The following is a 21649-nucleotide window of genomic DNA, read 5'->3' as shown; positions in this document are numbered from 1 at the left end:
CCTCTCATTGTTCATATTATCCTCAGCATTAGGGACAACAGGTACAACCCCAACAGATGCAGTATACACAAAGGTCTATTTGTGGCAGACATCAACAACTACAGCAAGCTCACTGACATTCCATTACAGAAAAGTCAAGACCCCAAAACAATAATAGCAGGCAATGAACACAACACTCCATGTCTCTTTTCGCCTCTCTGGTGTTAGGGGGTCTAAGAAAACACCTGGAAGCGTGGAAAAGAAATGCCACTGACAAATGAGTCTTACAGATGATTTGGAAAGGCTGCAACATCCAATTTCAGTCTCTGCCTCCCACTATTCCACCAAAAAAACCCTCAGTGTCAACTACTTTACCTTCAGGTGGGAATACCATATTTGCTCCAAAAATAAGCAATTGAACTGGTTCCTTTCTCACAGAGATGGAAACATATTTATTCAAGGTATGCTCTGGTCCCCAAGAAAGGCCAGAAGAAAGACTTTAGACCCATCCTCACTTTGAGACAAGTCAACAAATCCATCAAACAAGAAAAACTCTGAATGCTTCTCTGAATCAGATTCATCCACCTCTACTGAATTGAGACTCGGTATGCTCCGTAGATCTCCGGGATGCTTACTTTCACACCCCAGTAGTAATAAACACACAAAATGTCTCTGTTTCCTTTTTGGAAAAACCTATTACCAATAGAAAGTACTGCCATTTGGACTCGCAGTTCTACCACAAACTTTCCCCACGTGCATGGCAGAAGTTGAAGCTTTCCTAAGCAGAGACAAGGTTTTCGTCTACCCATACTTAGACAATAAGTTGATAAAGACTGACACTGCAAATCAAGTACAAAGATGTTTTAACTTCACTGTTGAACTCCACAACATTACCAGTACAAATGATAAATTATCTAGGAGCAACTCTAAATACCGTCAAGTCAGAAGTGTTTCCATCGGAGCCCAGAGTGTGTACTATTTCTCAGAAATGTGACAAATTATGAAACAACACAAATCCACCAGTAAGGAAAATAGCTTTTCTGCTGGGATCAGTGTCCTTGTTCATCTTTCTAGTCGTCCTTGCTCGACTCAACATGAGGCCACTACAGCAATGCTTGAAAGACCAGTAATCTCAACACCAAGGGGATTAGCAGGACAAAGTGATCTTAACACTACAAGCTTATCAATCACCTCTGTGGTGGCTCAATAAACAAGACCGGCTCATTTCATCAAGCTTTGTGTACTCAGGCCACTGTGACTGACACCTCTCTCACTGGATGAGGAGCTCAACTGAACAATCCAACATTCAAGGGCAGTGGCCTTCCAAACACCAGCTATACCACATCAACATCCTCAAACTAAAAGCAGTGCACTTAGCTCTCAGGGTGTCGAGTAGACTACTAGTACAAACAGACAATACCACCACCATATGGTGTTTAAACAAACAGAGAAGAAGAAGATCAAAGACTCTATCATTAGAAGCGCGGACGTTTTGCTGTTGACTCATAGCCAGATATGTGTTGTCAACGGTAAGTTGCCGAGCGTGAGCAAGAAAATTCTTACTCGAGACCATCTCTGGCGAAATTTCTCAACGCGAGCAGTCACAGATGGTTGCGACCACTCGCGTTGAGAGACCTTCCGTTTGCGTTGAGGTAGCTGCGGCTAGAGTAGAAAATCAACTCGAGAAAAGATGCAGTGCCCTCTTGCGCTGCGCAGGGAGCCATTTGCGCTGATGTTTCAACGTGGGGACAAACATCTGGCGCTAAAAATCAGTGCGAACAGCGCGACCTAATGCACTCTGCCGCTTGCAGAACTCCGCATAGCACGGCAGAGTTTTTTTTGCACTTCACGGGGCTCAACTCCGTGAACTCCGCCCAGCCTAGTTTCCATGAAGACCAGAGTGGGAACTCAACAACACTGCCTTCCACTTTATCTTCAAAGAATGGAGTTATCTGGAAATGGACGTATTTGCCGCTGCGCAAAATGCCAATACTACTGATTCAGAAGCTCGGATCCCCATAGAAAGGCCAATAAATTATTGTGTACTTTTCCTCCAATACCTCTTATTTCATTAGTGATCATCAAACTCAAACAACCGTGCTTGACCACAATCCTGATGGCTCCGAAGTGGCTACGACAAATACGGTATGCAGAGCTACTTCATCTATCGCTCCAACCTCACAGGAGGTTGCCATGTAATCACAACCTTTTTTGCAGGCAAAATCTTCCATCCCAAGGTACAATCTTTGAATTTGTCAGCATGGCTTCTAAGGTCATACTGTATGGACATTTAGATTTACCGGAGAACTGTATGCGGATATTGAAAGAAGCTAAGAGACCATTCGCAGGAGTTCTTATGGTTTCAAATTGAAGAGATTTGTAATTTGGTGTCTTGCTAAGAATTACAATCCACTCTCATGTTCTTCCTTATTGACTACAATTAATAAACTCTAAGCTTGTAATTTCGTAAAGGCCCAAACCAAAGGTGTTTCTTGTTTATCCCAGTCATCAAAGACTTCCTGGAAGGACTAAAGAAGATTCATTCACCAACCAAAAGGCCTGCTTCTTCATGGGAGCTAAATCTGGTTCTTTCCAAACTTATGGCTCCTCCTTTTGAGCTTCTTCATAAAGACACATTGCAGCATCTCTTGTGGAAAGTTGCCTTTTCAGTTCAATTACATCCACTAGAAGGGTTAGTGACTTGCAGGCCTTATCTTCCACCGAACCTTATTTGACGTTCCCTCACAATGGTTACCTTAGAGCACGAGTTATAGTTACTTGATGTAACTATAACTGGTGAATTTATATGTTTTTGTCTGTTCAAAATGTGAGCCTAAGTATAACGGCCCTGTAACCTTTGGTTTTTTAAAGTGAATTTTTATGGTTTTTTTTATGTTTAGTAATTTTCATTACTATACGTTAATCCAACCACCGCCGCACACTGCCTCTGGCCAGGCCCTGAGGCCAACCCCCTGTAAGCACCCAACCTTGCACCGTGTACGACATTTACCCGTGCGCAGTGGAGGTTGCCCGCAAGACCTGGCCTGCAGCCAAACCCTGCGGCCAACCCCATGCTGTGCACAGCCCTTTGGCCGTGCGCAGCGGGAGTTGTCCACGGCCTCTTTGGTTGTGAGAATAGGTGTGAGAGGGTGTGTCTGGGAGTGCTGGGGGTGAGAGTGTCTGTCAGGGTGTGGGAGTGCATACATCAGTGTTTTAGTGGGTGCATCAGTGTGGGTGCGTGAGGGTGTCAGTGGGTCTGTGAATTGAGAGTCTGAGTGGGTCTGTGAGTGGGTGCGTAACTATCTGAGTGGGTGTGTGAGGGTCTGAATGGGGGTGTGAGTGGGTGCACGAAGGTCAATGGGTCTGTGAGAGGGTGCGTGAGTGTCTGATGAAGTCTGTGAGTGGGTACATAAGTGTCACGAGTGTGTGTGTAAGTGGGAGACAGATTGGAATCATGATGTATTGTGATGGCCAACAAAAATGTTCCCTTAGCAAAATCGCCGGGAGGGAACTCAGCACACAAAGGAGGGACATTTCACATAAGGCACCAATAAAAATGAAGCATTTAAAACAAGCACAATAAAGAATAAATAGCAAGAGTGGGCGTGGTTAAAAGCCCACAGAGAGATTACAACAGTCCAGAGCACTTGCGCGTTCCACCCTAAACAGGATTTAATGTATCAGCAACGCTGGCAGACTTTTGCTTTGGGGAATTCCATGCAAGGTGGTGGGGAGGGGCAGAGTAAGAAAGGCAGGTTCGGTCAGGATGGCGGTATCAGACACTGAGCCCAGAATTTTTCTAGAACCATGACCCTGCTCTGGCTGTCCCACTGGCTGTGCCAGCCACTTCCTCAGCGCTCAGCACTGACAGGCACCGCCAAGCTGCAGTCAGTGCTTAATGCTTAATATGTGTCGGTGTTTGCCTGTGCTTGGTGCCGGCATTTAGTTTAAGAAAGTCTACCAGGTAGTGGCGCTGTTGCCTATTTTGAAGCAGAACGAATCCACAAAATGTTAAATATACTTAAAAAATATAATAATAAAACCAGCAGGCCAAGCCATCCTTACAGATGAACGTGGCCTGTAATCGTCCAGTAATACCTTGGGCCCTAGGACTTTAAAAAAAAAATTAAGCACTGGCTGCGCTCACGGGGTTCCAGGCTTGGAAATGGGCGAAGGCCTGTTTTAAAGGGGTGGGCTCCAGAGCCCAGGTGCACCAGAGTGCGTGTGCTAAGTGCCAGGGGAATGTAATTATGTAAGTGTCTGTTTGCACTGTGCCTGCGAAGGCTGTAATAACTTGAGAGCTCCAATGAAAATGACTTGTGTGTCAGAAGATCCGGCGATGCCATTTCTGCTGCGGTTTAAATGCTATATAATATATATATCCTGACCTCCTTCTCCTCCAGCAAAGTACTATGCTGATGTCAAAGAACATCACGTTAATCTTCATAACACTAAATTTATATAGAGCACACACACAACTCAGTTTATCGACTTTGTAGGGATTAAGGACTGACTCAGCTCTGTCGATTATATGGTTTAAAAATACACCTTCTACAGCAGCCGATCAGCCCGCAAGCTATCTTGCCTGTTCACGTTATGTAAGCTTCTTTGCAACTGTAGACACTTGGGAAGCATAATTCCTGGAAACAAAGGGGGAAGCCAGTCTCTTCCCCCCTCCCGCCCTCACACCTCCTCGCCGGCTCTGCAGATGTGCTGTGCACTGCAATGCAAGCATTGCCCATCTCAGCCTGCTGCAAAATGGCGTCCCACAGAGGACAGGCTAGTGCTGAGGACCACTGTGGGTAACCAGCTAAAATGGCCGCACTAGTAGGGAACGGGCTTTCCTCCCCTTTGACAAAAAAACCCGAATGAGCATCTGCAGAATATCCTACCCTACCATCGCCCCCTGTGATTTACCTGCACAAACGGTCGTGAGAAAGGTGGATTAAATTGATCACAGGACGAAAGATGGGTTAAATATTTTTTTTTGTTCCGTGGTATTCTGCGCAATTTGCCCATGCCTAGTGTAATGTGGGGCCCTAGGCCCTCATGCTTGTAAGGAACGTGACGCAGACACGGTGGTAGGGTGGTACTAGACTGGCCTCAGGCACGTGCGCCCGGCCCCTTTTATTAGCAGGGTCACCTGGCTGGTGACGCCTGTGTTGGGTGGGTGTGTGTTACATCTGTAAGACCAGCCCTCAGCAGAGTGGCTCGCAGAAACACTAGAACGAGTCCAGCTGGACTCTACATCCCTCTCAAACTTTATTGAGGAACCAAACAAAAGTCCAACCTGTAAAAGAAACAATAACAAAGCACCACAATCAGTCTCTCGGCCTCGAAAAGGCAGACTGCAGAATTGCAGTGGACATGGTGCAGCTGGGAGCACCCGGACACCTCCGCACGAGTCCATAATTTAACCAGGTACAGCTGGGCACGAACACGGTGTGGATGAAGTCCAGATACTTCAGTTGCTTGTCCACGACCTCACAGTTCACTGGATATAGTCGATCCGGTCCTGCCTGGGCTCATGTGGTCAAAGTCTATTTACAGTTTCTGATGCGGGTGCATCTGGAGCAGTGGGGAGTCCACTGTATACAGTTCTGGACGGCATTCGGACTCTGGAGATTGTCTACCTCCTAAGACTGCAGATGACGTGACGGCCTGGGGCGCCTGGAAGTCCAGCGGCAGAGCAGCAGCAGTCTTCCCTCTCGTGCCAGACCTCCATCAAGCAGGAGTCTCCTCGAGGCCCTTTCACGGGCTTCCACGGAACTGTGTGGGCTGTGCTTGCCTATCTCAGGCCCAGCAAAGACGTCTCAGAGGAACAGCCTACAGGACCACATCCTAGTCTCGCATGGAGCCACAAGGGTTGTTGATGCAGCGTCTGCTTGCTCGAGCCATCCGGATTCAGGTGCTCTGGCCATAGTGCAAAGTCTTCAGGTGACCAGTCTCTTGATATGAGACCTCCGTGCTTCCGGATGCCTGACGTGGAGCTGTCTCAGATGCATTCTCTCTCAGCGATATACCGCTCTCACAGGAATTTGTTGGAGGCCCTTGTCCCTGGATTGCGGCGGGTCTGCGTGGGCTGTGCGGGCCAACATCGGCCACGCCAAAGGAGTCTCTCTGAACTCCCAACAGGGCCACGTCCTAGTCTTGTGCAACCCCAAGGGTGGATGGTCCAAATGATCTGGTCTGCTCTCACCGGCAGGTGTCTGGTTCACAGAGCTCATGGCAAGTGTTCAGATGATAAGTTTCTACGTTGCCAGACATGCCTTGTCAGCGTCGGTTCTTGTTGCTGACTGTCTCCACTCAGGTGGTGCTGTGCTCCTCCTTCGATGATTGGGCGATGCACCTCATCATGATGATGTTTTTTCATCCATCTGCAGATCAAACAGGTGGCGGCGGCTTCATCAGCGGAAGGACCACTTGATGGACTTAGTGGCCACGGCGGTTCTTGTGTGGCCTGTGCAGTCGGCGTCAGGGATGCCATCACAGCCAAGCAGCCGGTGACAGGTCGGTCGTACTGGGAAGCGTGGGGGACCACCCGCATCGCTGTCTTCAGTGACGTCTGCTCACCCCGGTGACTGTCTTGTACTGATGGGTACCTCCTCATCTGCTCGCACGAGTCCTCAGTTGTGTCACTCTACTTCCTTCCACTTTCACACCTGCGATGGAGTTGATCTGTGGTGTGACCGGTCTGTCACACTCCTGTCCTCATTTCTTGTTGGCATTGTGCCACACTCTCTTCTCCCTGGTGTGGCGTCGTGCCACAGGTCACATGTTGCGGCACATGGACCTATCACTGCACCTTCGCTGGTGCATCTTCCTCGGTCGTCCTCGATGTGGCGTTGTGCCACAGGTCGCATGCTGCTTCACATGGACCTATCACTGCACCTCCTCTGGTGCATCTTGCTCGGTCGCAGCCTCTCACTGGCTGAGTCCTGCGGGTAGGACATGATCTGCTCTTCAGGCAGACCTATCCCGGTCTGGTCCGTTCCCGGATCCTCTTGGTGGACCTCTCTCTGGCAGGAGGGTCCCCGCTCTCTTCCTCCTTCTCTTCACTCGAGGGCGCCATTCTTGCGCCTCGCGGCTGCGCTGTTGTGGCGCTCACTCCTGCCATCTGCTCTGGCAGGGTCGGTCAGTTCAGATGACCTGCTCACTGATGGGCCAACAGTGGCCATCTTCCGTCGCTGCGCGGCCAGCTGACATGGCCTCTTGTCCCGTGCGTTACGTCACGCTCTCGGGTACTCTCTCCATCTTCACGGACTTTACCCATGTCGTCACATTCTCTGACGCAGCTCTCTGTGCTCGCTGCGCATGTGTCAGTCTCTTTTTTTTTTTTCTGGCCGTCCTGTGGCAACGCCTGGCATGTCCCTTTCTTGTCCTGCGGTGATGTCCATCACTGCTGGGGCATGTGGCGTTCTCTCGTCGGTGGCGGCGGACGGCCGCCAGAGGCTGCGCAGACCATGCGCGCTCTCTTCGTACCTCACGTGGCACTTGCGTTCGTTTCTCACTGTTGCAGCTTGGCTGGGACAACTGCAGTTTTCTCCTTCCCTTTTGCAGCGTCGCCCGCGTCGCTTCCTTCTTCTTCGTCGTTTCCGTCTTCTGCGCCGTTTCTGTCCACAGGCGCACTTTTGGTTTGGAGCAGTCACTTTCTGAAGGTGCTGCTGTAAACTTGCCTTCATCCAAGCTTGTTTTCCCTTTAAAACAGAAATAGGGTGCAATACCAACTCTGGCCACTGGATGCCAGTAGTGCACTTTTTTTTCTAGCTTCAAGACAGTCTTTCCTGTTACCAGCCTCGTTTATTTCAGCAGATGCCGGTGAGGAGGGCATGCTGCCGGGAGGACTCCTCATGCTGGTGGGGGCTGCAGGTAAGTTCACTTTTTATTTATCTTTTCTCTTCTCACCCTTTTCTCTTCTTTTTTTTTCTTCTGTCCACTTTTTTTCTTCTAAAACTGCACAGCCTCGTTTGAAGAGGCGTGCAGATGGCACGAATTTTAGTGAGGGGGTTGGGGGCTCCGGGTACTGTTTTTTTTTCCTTTACTGTAGGTGCGTGGCTCGCAGAAACACTAGAACGAGTCCAGCTGGACTCTACACCTAGTATAGAAGAAAAAAAGGCTCACAGACCAAGAACTCTGCGATTAGGGCAGTCCGTGCAGTTCCCTCTAGACCTGGTTTTGCCAGGAAGAACCACTCAGTGTATGCACCACAAAATGCACCTATTTCTCAAGTTCTCCTGTGGAGCAAAACATGGATGTTTTTGTGACGCAATTTTCCTTCACATGCAAATAAAAAAAAATCCTAACTGGACTTTTCTTGCCACACAAACTGAAAATTAAAAGTAAAACAGTTGACATAAGCAAGCCGATTCAAAGCACCATAGCTGCCATGAGCATGAGCGCGAAGGAGAGACACAAAAGGAAAAAGAAGTTCGCTCACAGTCAAAGTTATCGACAAAAGTGCAATTATCCATGTAACAGTGTCAGTCCCCTAGGTGGTAAAAAAACTGCCCCAAGGAGGGACAAACGTAAAACATTTACCAATGATAAAGGATTCTTGAAAGGCAAACCCATGAACGAGTGATAGTGATGGGCGTGCAGTGGGTGGGGTTAAAAGCCCAGATACATACCAACACATCGGAAGGGCAGCGCTTGCGCGCTGCTATGCTCAACCTAATAAGGAGGGAACCTAGTCAGGCTTGACTTGAACCCTCATCGCTCAGTGTGAAGGTCTGTGATTTTACACTGAGCTATTCTATTTTTTTTTTTTTTTAATTTCCATTTCTTTTTTTTAAATTTCTTTTTTTAGCCCTTTATGGGCTATCTCGCTTATGGGCCCCCCAAGGCCTCCCCTACGGTCCCAACATGTTTTTTAAAATTAATTATTTATTTTACACAATGCCCTCAAAGGGCATCTGGAACCGTGGAGGAAGCCTCCAGGCCTCACCTGCAGTCCCACATCTTCAGCAACCAAGAAGCAGCTTTAAGCAGGAGCTCTGTGGTTCCTGATGCAAACCTTTCATCTTTGTTCCCTGCACGCATACCTGCATGCAGGGAACAGTGATGAAAGCTCCACTTTCTGACAGCGGGACCTGCTTGACAGGTCACACTGTCAGAAATGGAGTGTTTGCTGTGGCTTGGCTGCAACTTCAAAGCTGCAGCTAAGCCACAGCAAACAGCTATGTCCCGGGGGTCGGCACCCGGGACATACCAGGAGCTGGCCCTGGGGGGTGGCGATCCCCAGAGCCATCAGTGGCTCCTCGAGGGGGCCCGGGGCTTGAGGATCTAAAACGGACCCCCCTTTACATTATTTAGTATTTGCCCTGGGGAGGTGGTGATCCCTTGGGGCTGCGTGGGGGCCCAAGCACCTCTGCACTCAATTTGTAAAAATCCCCTGTGGGATGGTGGTTCTCAGGGCGTGGAGGGCAGCACGCCCCCTCACACCTATTTAATTAATCGCCCCAGGGAGGTGTGATCCCCGGGGCTGTGGGGGAATCCATAGGACCTCCCCCACATATTAGAAGCATTTTGCCCTGGGGAGGTGGTGGTCCCCACATAATTTAAATAAAGCCCCTGGGAGGTGGTGGTCCCCGGGCACCCCCAGTTAGAAATTAACATTGCCCCCGGGACTTGGCCCACCAGGGGGCTTGAAAACAAGAAGCGTTTTTTAATTTTTGCCGGATACGCAGATTCTCCATGAATCTCGGCGAAAATCTTTTTTTTTTTAAATGCTCTTCAGCCCTCCCCCTGCACATGAATCATTAGCCCTGGGGAGTTGGCAGTCCCCAGGGCAGCGGGAGGGGGCCACTACCTCATGTTACTCTCCGCAGTATCCCCTCCCCTCCCATCAGCCCGCATTTTTAAACAAATGCCCCAGGGACTTGGCCCAACCGGCAGTGGCTTTATAAAAACGAAGAGTGGATCCACCGCAACTCTGTCCGTATTTTTTTTTAAAAAAAGGCTATTTTAGCCCTGACCCCACCACCAGAGCTAAGGGGTCAGGGTGTTTGTACCCTGGCCCCTTTTCTTTATTTTTAACTTTTTTTGTGGGACTCAGCTGAAGCAGAGTCCCAACATGGCTGACAACACTTCCTTGCTGAACTGTTTCTCTAAAACTACTGAACGGATGTACACCAAATAACAAAAACTGTACTTTTTGGACCAAGAGCTACCTTTTTGCCAAATTTGGTGTAATTCCGTGCAGTGGTTTTGGTGCTATTGGTGTTCAATTTTTCCAATGGGAATTAACATGGAAACGCTCTAAATTTCACCCCCCTTTATCTCGGTCCCCGCTTCACAGATCACCCTGAAACTTTCAAGACTGTAGCTCATGTGTCTGTCAAATTGTTTGGGAAATTTTTATGAAGATTCGTCAAGCGGCGGCAATGATATAGGCAAGCAAAAAACAGCTTTTTCTATAGAAACTAGATCCTAACTATGACTACCTAGTGACGACCCGCCACTAGGTAATATATATTTATTGACTGAAAAAAACAAAGGCTACAGGGATGTTATAGTTGGGTTCTGAATTTATACGCACAAAACTATAGAAATTCCGCTGTTAGGTATTCAAGTAATTAGAACTCGTGCCCTAAGGTAGCTATAACTCGCGGACCCACCATGCTCAGTATTCTCTTCAATAATTTGATTACAAATGTTGCAGTGATAATATCAATGATGCCATAGAAGATTTAATTAATGATGTAATAATATGTGGGGTAAGTAGCTGTGCATGGTGAGGGCTTTAAAATAGTTAACGCCCTGAGGAATGGGGTCCCCTGGGCCTAATGAGGCTCGAGGAGAGGTGGGTAGGTGGCTTTATGTGTTGTAATATTGTGTTCAGTGATGTCATCAGTGTTGTTGTTTGAGATGCCATCATAAATTATGTCATTGAACATGTCATGAGTGATGTAATATCATAAGCAGTGCATGGTGTGCCTCAAGTTATGTATTAGCTCTGCTTACTCTAACTGGTGAATTTCTGTGTTTTTAGTTCAAAATGTTAATGTTATCACAGACATATTGACCTCACTATAACTTTACTTTAACCTTTGTTTTTTTCAGTAGCTTATGAGCTGCTCGTTGGAGAAGACTGGTCTAGTGGGTTAATCAGCTCTGCAAACTTCATTAAATTAATAAATGCAAGCAGATTAACTACTTTTCCTTATGTTCATTGGTATATAGTTCCATTTGTTTTACAGCATTGACAGTTACGAAGCAGGGATATGCTTACCACTCTATTCTACGTTCATGACTATCAGTGAGAACCCTGCAATGCAGAAGGAAAATATATTTGTAATTTTAATTGTGCATCGTAGGTATTCTCACTGAAGTCACGAACCATCCTCCTTCCTCCCCTGCTGACAGTGCAATTCATTTATTTATATATAGATAATTCCTTTCCAATGTCAAACACCTGTAACTAAAGATAACTGAGCCTGTGTGGCACACTGCCAGCACAGTGCATGCCGACTCACTGAAGACGCCAGCTGACTTAAAGTTGCATTGTGTGCTGAGTGCAGCTGATGCGTTTTGAACCCAATCAGCACGTTTCCCTTCATTGTTGTCTCTGCAGCAGGGTTTTAGGTCAGCGTTTTTACACTAGCATTTTTTCTAATTAAGTGCTGCAATATGTTACTGTAGCTTTCTACAGAAATAAATGTAGTTAAAGCTGGCCTGTCATTGACTTTTGGTAGTGATGCCAAACTGTTGACGATTGAAGTCGCTACCTCCAACGTCAGAAAAATAGATATATGAACACACAGGCCCTCAGGGCTCTTCGGTTTTCATTGATTCAGTGAGAATACCTATGATGCAGAACTAGAATAACAAGTAAGTGACATTTTCTTTTCCATTTCCCTCTGTTGTTAACCACTGGCTTCTGTTAATTGTTAATAATTGCCTTCTGTAACAATGCATCAGCTTGTGTCTGATCATAGCCACAAGCCCCAGGTTTGAATGCAGTGGAGGGTCAGTGGCAAAAACCTTAACTGAAGTTGATCACTAGTCCAGCAATTAGCAGTTCCCAAATTGCTTTGTATTTTAGCAAAATAACATTTGAGATATCCTTTGAAGGTTTCAATCAAAATATTCCAATACCTTTGCCATAGGAAATACGGTGCAGCTCTGCAGGCATAATTAAATAAAGCTCCATGAACTGTGTCAAGATTTGGCAGAACGTCCGAAAAGTCTCTGTAACTACAACTTGGCTGATGCAAAATATGCACATGTAGCTAACAGTTGTGACAGGGCCTTGCTCTGTTATCTTGTGTCTACACTGCCTTGCAAAAAATGGCAACATTGGCCTTTCCCAAAAGGCCCAATTAATGCATATTCTTTGCATAAACAGATAACTTCCATTTCTTTCCCAGCCAGCCCTAGAGTCCCTGGCAGAGGAGGCTCCGCACATCCATATGAAGAGCTCGTCCACCGCCATGCAGCTGGAGCACGTGCAGTCACTGCTCGCACAGTTCTCCGAGACTCACAGCGAGTTGGCTCCCTGGCTGGAGGAAGCCAGGCTAGAGATTGGTCACTTGTCTCCAAACTCCTTCACTCACGAGTCCTTCAAAGAGCAGCAAGAACTCCTGCAGGTAACCATGACAACTCCGATGTAAACTGGAGAACCAGTGATGTATGCTTTACAAAGGGTATTCACAGGTAGCACTTTAAAACAAGCCTTTCTTCATCTTTAAGACTCTTGTGAGGAATGAGGGATTGTGAGATATTGGAAAGGGTATATTCAGTCATGATATGCTGTGATGTGATGGCTCCAGGCACGTATAGATTCTATGATATTAATAATGGGTACACTGCGCTAGATAAATAATGTACAGTGTAAAGATCTGATGCTGGTACAATGCCATAACTGACACTGTATAAGTAATTGATATTCTGCATCATAGGATCTGCATTCATAGTCACAAATGCTAGGATAATTACAGAGTACTTGCATAGACCCGAGAGCGCTTTACATAGATGTTTTGTTCACTTAATCATAAACACATGGTGTCAGCTGCCATATAAAGAGCAGCAGCCTTTAAGAGTCTATTGGAGGAAACATTTTTCCTGAATAAAGTCTGTTCGACACCAGATAACCTTGCTGCATCGTAAGTGTAAAAATGGGTGAAAGTATATAATAAGATGGAAAAATGTGGCTCGACAAACCTACACTGAAAACTGAGAAAAAGTGTCCTGTCCCTTTAAGATTTCCATGGCTTCCCCTACCCATGATGCACTCTCCTGGCAATTGCCTGAAACAGTCAGTGTTTTCCCAGTTCCTGTGAGTATGGTCTTGGAGCACATGTGGTAAAAATCTATTTTTTCATCAGCTATTTTTAAAACTCCTCAGATTAAACACATTAATGCAACGTCTTCTAAATCTAGTATTGAGTGGAATTAGTTTGTGTCTTCTGTTTGACAGATTGTGTTCATTCAGTTGCCTTCTGTCTTTGAGAAGTGACCGTCCTATGGAAGGGAAGAGGCTTAGACCCCCCACTGTGTTTGCATGGTATGCCTCCTAGCCTCACCCTTCATTAAAGAATGTCCTTTGTCGAAAAATGACCTCCAAAAGGACACTGCTAGACCAGGAAGGCTTAAGACTGAGGAATGCTAGAAGACCAGAGAGCTGAGGAAGAGGAAACAAAAGTGACTTGGAAAAAACATCCTCCCATGGATCCTCTGAGAAGAAGACAGCACCTGAAAAGTACTTTCTGAGGGGAAGATCCAAAGAAAGGAGGCCAACATGTAAAGATAGTCACTTCTCCTGTCAAAACTAACACTGTTGAGAGCATTGGCCCAACCTGCTTTCCATCAAAGGCTTGCTTGACAACACTTTGGTGACAGAGAGAGCATGCTTCAGTGGCGAAACACCTGTCATCTGAGGAGTGTTGGAGAGATCAAAGACATACAATTCTTCAATGTCCACCAAGTCTCCATCACCATAGATGTCGAAAACGAAACTCCATCACCATTGATGAAGAAACAAAAAGCCTAATGGAGAAATTTAAATCTCCTTGGAGGTTAAGAAAATCAACTTTGAAAATGTAACCTACTCTGTTGACTATGATGGATTTAACAGTGACATCATCAGTAGTTGTGGTTGCCTGGATGAGATTGTGACATTTTCCAAGGTTACCACTGCCTCAACAGACTATTACTCCTAGGAACGCAACCCAAGACCCTCCACTGCATCGTTTTTTCCAGCACGAAGAAGAGGAGAATTGCTAAGGTATGTGCTTCAAGTCCCATCATTCCGCATCTGTTATCATTGACTCCATTATGACCCATAATTCCATTTGTGGATCCTTTATCACACCTTTCCATGAGGTCTTGACCAGAGTAACTCCCCAAAACCAACTTTATCGGTCATTTTAGAGACTTTTACTTTCAAGGGCAGCTCCCAAACCACATTTTCTCCTAGTGCCAGAACAACTCATCATTGCAGAGGAGAACGTCCTTGTGCAGCTACAAGTAAGGCAGTGACACCTTGCCTACTGTAAAAATGCGGAGCTCCTCCACAGGATCCTGACTTTAAAACTGATCTTAAACCAAACTCTGTAATAGTGACATCATTAAGATGCAAGCCTGCTTCAGTGTCAGAGACCACTGCTCCTCTTGAGCGAAAACAATTGTTTGAATTCAACAGGGAGAAAGGTAGGTGAGGTGGTTTCTAGGCTGAACAGTTTATCCTGCCTTCAGATGCCAGACATACTGCTTTCTTGGGGAGATAGCAATGTTAGATCTTGGATGGCATGGGATCTTTCATTGACCTGCCAAACATTGTCACCAGGACTTTGTAAAAATGTTGAACGGAAGCTTGCCGATATCCAACCCGGTTATAAGTGCTTCAGGTAATACAATGGTGTTAGCTGTTACAGAACACTGCCAGGGGTCTTCATACCTTAGGTCTTCTTGGGTTTGTTTAACTACCTTACAACCAGAATCCCAATTAAAGATTATAATTATGCCATTTTAGGGTCTTCATTACTAGATCACCAAACCAACTCAGAAATGATTAAAATGAAACTTAGGCATATATTGTAAATATGATAGGATTGGAACAGAAGAAAACTTTTTTAAACACCAGTGTAAGTCTAGAGACAGCAGGTGCTTTTAATGAAGGGTGAAGAACCTCTCTCTGGCCCTGTGAACCCCAACAGTTGTGAGCCAGAGATATCTGGATCAAAGCAGGCACTCTAAGTCCGAAATAACAACAACGCTTTTTTCCTAGAGATACTCCTCTGGAATCAGTGACAATCTAGTAACTTCCCTGTACCAGTTTCTCACTCCAATGCGGGAAGCAGTGTATTTGTATCTGGAAGAGTAGACTTCAGTGACAAGAGGAAAATGGGTGCAAATATTGTATCCCATAAATACTCCAAAATGAACATTGAAGCAGATTTGTATTAGGAGGATCCAAACATCTGTTTTACAAAACATGTGACATAGCTGGTATCATCTTGACAGAAAGGCTAGTATACCTTGATTCAAAAGAAGGGTTCAGAGTGAGATTACAGACTGATTTTTAGACATGTGGTTAAAAAACAAGTTCATCAAGAGAACAATAATACAGGATGCTTGCCCTGCATTATATTATCCTGTAACAAAGGATGTGCAGAGTAAATCTTCAAAATGTGTACTCTAGCATATCCGTAGCGGCACATCTCAAAATATTCCTCAGCAGTTTTAAGAAACAAATGCTATCAATGCAAGGTCCTGCCATTTGTTCTGAAATAGGCTCCGTCATGTTCTGCAAATGTTCTCCATTGGTAGCAGTGCTCCCAATGAAGGGATTCTGTCCCTACTTGGATGACTTGCTGCAGAAAGGGCAGAATCAGTTGTTATGAGTTGGTGCTTCACTGTCAGTTTCCCATCTGCTCAACAAGTAGTGCCTTCAGATGAACCTATAAAAATAAAGTTCAACACTGGTCCAAAGTCTAACTTGCCAAGGTGCAACAATAGACACCATAACAGGAAAAGTGCATACTTCGAAAGAGAGTCTATCTATCGGAGACAAACGCCATCTCTGGAAAACCATTAATTCCACAATCAGACAGCTCTTCCTTCTAGATTGTTTAGTATCTCCCAGTCAGGGCAAATGGTTCTGCACCCCAATCTCTGAGACCACCACCAGCATGCTTATAGATTGAGCCGAACAGCTAAGTTTATAGCTGCCACTTGAGGTGGTTGACATAATCTCATCAGCACTTTGCCCGGCCACCACGTCTGCTTACTTCGTGAGATGAATCACGTTTGTTTCATTGTGCACAGACAAGAATGTAGACCCCTTGCATGCCAAACTGTCTCAGGCTCTGAAATATGTGCTTTCTATTGCTCAGAGGGGTTGCACAATTGGCACGGTGAAGAGGCAGTTTGCTGCTTTGTGTGCATTCCTCGTTCTGCTGGACCAGTTGTCGCTTAATAAGACCCCTGTTATGTGCTTCCTAAAAGGATTGACAAATGTGTTCTCCAACCCCTCAAGTGGTTCCACAGTGAAACTTGAATTAGGATCTCTTCTTTCTGATAGGAATTCTGTTTGAGCCCTTTCATAGTGTCCATTGAGAGTGTTAACTTTCAAAACTCCGTTTTAGTTGCTTTCACTTCTGCAAGATGCGTGAGTGAGCTGCAGGCCCTTAGCTGCTGTTTTCTCTTCACCTATTTCTATCTTGATAAACTGATGTTGCGAACCAGGGCTGCCTTCCATCTTAAGGTGGTGACCCCTTTCCACTGCTGTCAATCCATCACTCTTTCAACCTTTTCTCCTGACCCCGTCCCCCAAATCCTAGTAAAGAGGAGGTGCAGTTGGATCCTAGGTGGATGGTTAATTACTACCTGAACCACACCAAGGACTTTTGACTGGATTACAAGCTCTTTGTTGGATAGTGTGGTTCTAAAAAAAGTAAGAGACTCTTTCACGATGGATCATTCTCTGGTAAGCCTTAGTCAAAAAAGAGCCTCCAGAAGGGATCAGGGCCCATTCCACTAGGGGCAAGTCTACCACTTCTGTCCTTACCATTGGGGTGCCATGCAGAAGTCTGTAAGGCGGCAACGTAAACTTCCTTGCACCCCTTGACCAAGCACTATTGCCTGGACTCTGAGGTGCGCACGAATTGCCATTTTGCGAGATCTTTTTACAGGACTTCCATGTTTAGGAACCTTGGGAACCTGTTCTTAACAGCGATACTCATCTCAGAGGAGATGAATCAGCAGGCTGACTTTGTCAGCCATCATTATGAGGAAAATCATGAGAGGGTCCCGGACAGTAAAGCCATAAGATATCTTCAGAGTGGGGAACACAATCATCAGTCCTCTTTGCAACAACCATAAACAGAAAATGCTGAGACTTCACACCCAGGTTACTTGAAACAGGATCACTGGGCAACACCCTGTTTTATGCCTCTTATAGTCGTTGATAGTGAAACTGCCAAGATCTCCAGCAAGAATTATCTTAATAGCCCACACTAAAAGCCACAGAGGTGGTAGCCGGAACTTCTTCACATGTCCATCAGGTCACATGGACTCCCATGGAAACCAAATCTCTTGTCCAGCCTTCAAGGAATAATTCAACACCCAAGCTTGACATCATTTAATTTCACAGCATGGCTCCTGACGTTAGACTGTATGGCTGTCCAAATCTTCCACCAGCATGTGTGAAGATTTTAAAGGAAACTAATTGCCGGCCCACTTCAGAATCGGACTTTGTCTGTACAGCCATGTAACATATTCTATGCTATTAGGGTGGTTCTGATATCTATATTAAAAAATTGGGTCCTGATTTCATATTAATCAAACTACTACACGACCTGGTTTATAACCTAAACCTTCCACTGCAGAGGACCACCATTGTCTTTCATTAGACATCAGAAGAGTCCTTCATTTCTTGATAACATTTTTTAAAAAGGCATAAGAAAGACTAATCCAACTGTCTGTAAATGAGGTGCATATTAGGCACAGTCTAGCAACATCTAAACAGTCTGTTGATAAATGGATAGTAGCTTTAAACACCTCATGGTGCCAATTGACTAACAACCCCCTTCCGGGGAAACCTTAAGCTCCCTTCACCATAGGAAATGTGAGTACAACAACACGGCTTTGAAATGGACCATTTCCTGGCATCTGCAAAGCAGCAAAATGGAAATCAGTCCATACATTCACAAGACACTATGAATCTAGATTCCAACACACAAGTTTAAACGTGGGTAGGCCAGCAAACGCTGCAAAACCTATGCAGGTAGGAAATACCTTTATCACTTACAGTAATCAATGACACATGTTTTTTCCTTTTTCTGCTGCCCAGGAGTTTTCCAAGACCTTAAATACCATGCTACACTATTCTAGCTTTTCACTCTCAATTACAATTATGTGAAGTAGAAGTTCAGCATTGTAGGAATCTTCATTGAAGTCCTAAATCAACCCACCTGCCTCCCCAGCTGGCTAGAGTTGGGCACTGGAAAAAAGAAGTAGCCTTGTGAGGCAACTGTGAGTACAGTGCATCATTGGTGGCGGAACTCCTGGAATTCTGAAGTGATAGGGTAGGGTACTTGGTCTCAGCTTTCAATGTAAGTCTACTGGGCTGCATTTTTTCCTTCTTATTCTTTCGTAGATTCTCATGCTTGATTAATCAACTTCAACATGCCGGTAAGAGTTCTTACTCTAACGCGGGAAAATTCAAGCATGTGAATTAGCTATAGAAAACACAAATGGGAGGGGCCAAAAGGGTTTAAAGATGAGCTTTAACCTGTAGAAACAAGACACACAAGCTTCACCTCCCTCAGAGTCAATGCCATTGTTAGTCACACTTTCATTCAGCGTCTTGTACAAACCAAGTGTGATGCACAGATGACTGTTCCACAGAGGTAAAAACACAAAAGGCTCAGAGGGGAAACTTGAAATACCACATGTGCATCATTACACAATAACTAAAACAAAACACAAAAAGATTCCCAAGGTCTGTAAAGTCCATCCACTTTGATGGCTTCAGAAATGTTTTGTCTCTGTGCCTGTACACAACAATACTTGTTTAGGGTGCAGACCCTCACCCATCCTCACATGACGTGCTTAATCATAGGGTCCATCCTCACACCCTCAGTGCACATTTCTGATGTGGGCTACAACTCCCTCCCAAACAAGGAGGGTAGAGCTACTTAATTGTTTTTATGTGTAATAATGGGTGTGGTTGAGGCGTGCACAGTGCAGAATTGTGAGTGTGATGCAATAAAACTACCGCTAGGTATGCCTGATGGGTAGATTAAAACTAAGAAGGGAGTGAGTACCTTCAACCCAGTTGTCAAAAAGGGTTTAACTGGTTTTGCCCATCAAGCTACTCTATCAGGAAGTTCTGAGCATGTTTCAGGACCAATCATTCTGGTAGTCACTTTGCTATATTAAAAAATAAAAGTGGGATATAATACCAAAACTTGTATGTATTTTTGTACAAATGACAAAGACCCTCATTTTATGGTGATGGTCCACCGTCGCAGTCACCTGTAAAAACGTTGGAGACCAGAGAGAAAGAAACTTTGTACATTGTATTGCAAACCGGTTAGCATGTCTCGTTCATTAAGTATGATAGGTGAACCAACAGTGAATTCCTGGTAACTATGAAATCAATTGTGTGTCAGAATCACACATAGTGTGATCATTACAAAAACTCATGTAGGTGAAACTATTTAATTAGTGAGATAAAAGCTATGCCCACTCGCAAAAGACAAGTGCAAGGCCTCAATGCTACCCTTTGCTGACAACCCATAGCAGGGCTAAATATGTCCATAGAGTATAGAAAGTGAAGAAAGACTCAGGGTGATTATTAAAACATGGTCACAAATCATAATCAAAAAGACCAGTTTAAAAATATTAGCAATCAAAAGTATTAGATAGCATTGATAGATAAAATTATTGTTGAATTTACAAAATCTCCTCATACATGGTTATAGAAAAATGATAGGAAAGTTTGGTATCTTGCAATCCTTAGTAGTCACTTGTGTATAACAGATAACCCTCGAGGTTAAAACAATTTAGAAAGAAACAGCTAAAAAAAACAACTCTCATATGTAGAATCAACTGCTGGGATAATAAGGCAGAAGCTGCTTACCTCCCATAGTCTGTTATTCACCAAAGTATGGTCATCAGGGTGAGGAGACAGTGTGTCAAAGCACTGGGTATGATTTTATAATTTGAACATGCAAGATCAGGCGCGCACAGATTACAAATCTAATGGGTTCCTGGGAAATATAGTCCTAGCCACAGACTCTGCTAAATAATTTGTACTATTAATTCCTCTGAATGTGTAAGTTAAACAGACAAATTAACATATAACTATATATTTATATTTTGAAGTGAAGTAGATAACGTGAATGACATATACCCTGCACTGCAGGAAAATAGCATTCCTGCAAATTCAACGGATAAAAAATAAATGATATGCTAGTTCGTAAGAAGAATCTATCAGGCGTATAGTTTAAATAAGCAAACAAGGTTACTTTTATGACTATATGTTCTTACTTTGTACTGATAAATGCGTCCTGGAAATTGTCCTAAACTCAAATGCACTCTTGGGTCATAGGGAATTGTAGTCCCTAAGGTGTCCTATGAATTGTAGTCCCTATTATGTCCTGTAATATAGTCATGTTAAAGGTAAACGTAAATTTGTAATTCCTAAGAAAAGTCTATCAGGCCTGCGTATTGAACAAGTAAATTAAAAATGTATATGCCAATATGTTCTTATTTGTATACTAAGCATTGCAATAAAGGATCATGGGTGTTGAACTCCTTACTGTGTCATATGATACTGAGTTTGAGAGTACATCCCAAAGAAAAACATTTTAATACCTTGATGACCCATGTTGAAAACAAACTATCTAAGCTGTCAACAGAGGAAAAACTCTGTGGTCCAATACACCATCAGTTATCCCATGGGATATTAAATCAGGTAGACTATGGGACGATGGAGACAACAAGCCACAGTTCTGACAAAATTACTCAGCTCATGCCAAACTTGGCCACAGGATATCGTTATTTAATCCTGATTAAGGCGTTTGTAATCTGAAGATCTATCTCTGCTCCTTTGCTTCTTTTTGAAAATTAAGTTCTCCAGATTCCTCATCTGGGCTGAGTGATAGTTTGGTTGCATCACACTCAATATTCTGCACTCTGCACACCTCAACCGTTACTCATGTAGGGATCCTGTTTTACTTAAAAAAAATCTCAAGGGCTCAACCCCCCTCTTTTTCCCTTTGTTTGGGAAGGAGTTGTAGCCCACACTAGAAATTTCAATTGATGGTCTAAGGAGGCGCCCTATGATTAAGCTTGCCACTTATGGGTGGGTGAGGGTCTTTGTCCTATACAGGAATGTTTAAACGCACAGAGACAAGCCGTTTCTTAGGACAACAAAGAGCGTAGGCTTTACAGACCTCTTTGCATTTCTTTGTATTTTGGTTTGGTTCCCTGAAAGGGACATAGGCTGCGACCTAATTTTTAAACAAGAAACCATTCAATATTTGCTCACTCCCCCCAACTAATGACCTGGGGTGAATTTAAGGCATGAACCCATTACCTGCATGAATATACCTCCCTCGGTGTGCAGCCAAGACAATCATATGGCCAGTATACAGATGAAAAAATGATTTATTTGTTGGTGCTATTGGTTCTAATGGTGTGTCATCTTCATGTTGATCTT

The 21649-nt window shown here is 44.7% G+C and overlaps 1 protein-coding gene across 3 annotated transcripts in view; it reads left to right on the top strand.

Annotated features, from left to right (window-relative positions):
• The window catches only part of LOC138282926 (microtubule-actin cross-linking factor 1, isoforms 6/7-like), a 533430-nt gene that overhangs the window by 147998 nt on the left and 363783 nt on the right, over nt 1-21649 (top strand). For all 3 annotated transcript variants that reach the window (XM_069220983.1, XM_069220984.1, XM_069220985.1), the window contains exon 11: nt 12348-12566. In XM_069220983.1, the coding sequence (XP_069077084.1) occupies nt 12348-12566 (219 nt within the window). The remainder of the gene's footprint in view (nt 1-12347; nt 12567-21649) is intronic.

Source organism: Pleurodeles waltl, chromosome 2_2, assembly GCF_031143425.1.
Source record: "Pleurodeles waltl isolate 20211129_DDA chromosome 2_2, aPleWal1.hap1.20221129, whole genome shotgun sequence".
Taxonomy (NCBI): Eukaryota; Metazoa; Chordata; class Amphibia; order Caudata; family Salamandridae; genus Pleurodeles; species Pleurodeles waltl.
This window is presented reverse-complemented; position numbering and strand designations above follow the sequence as displayed.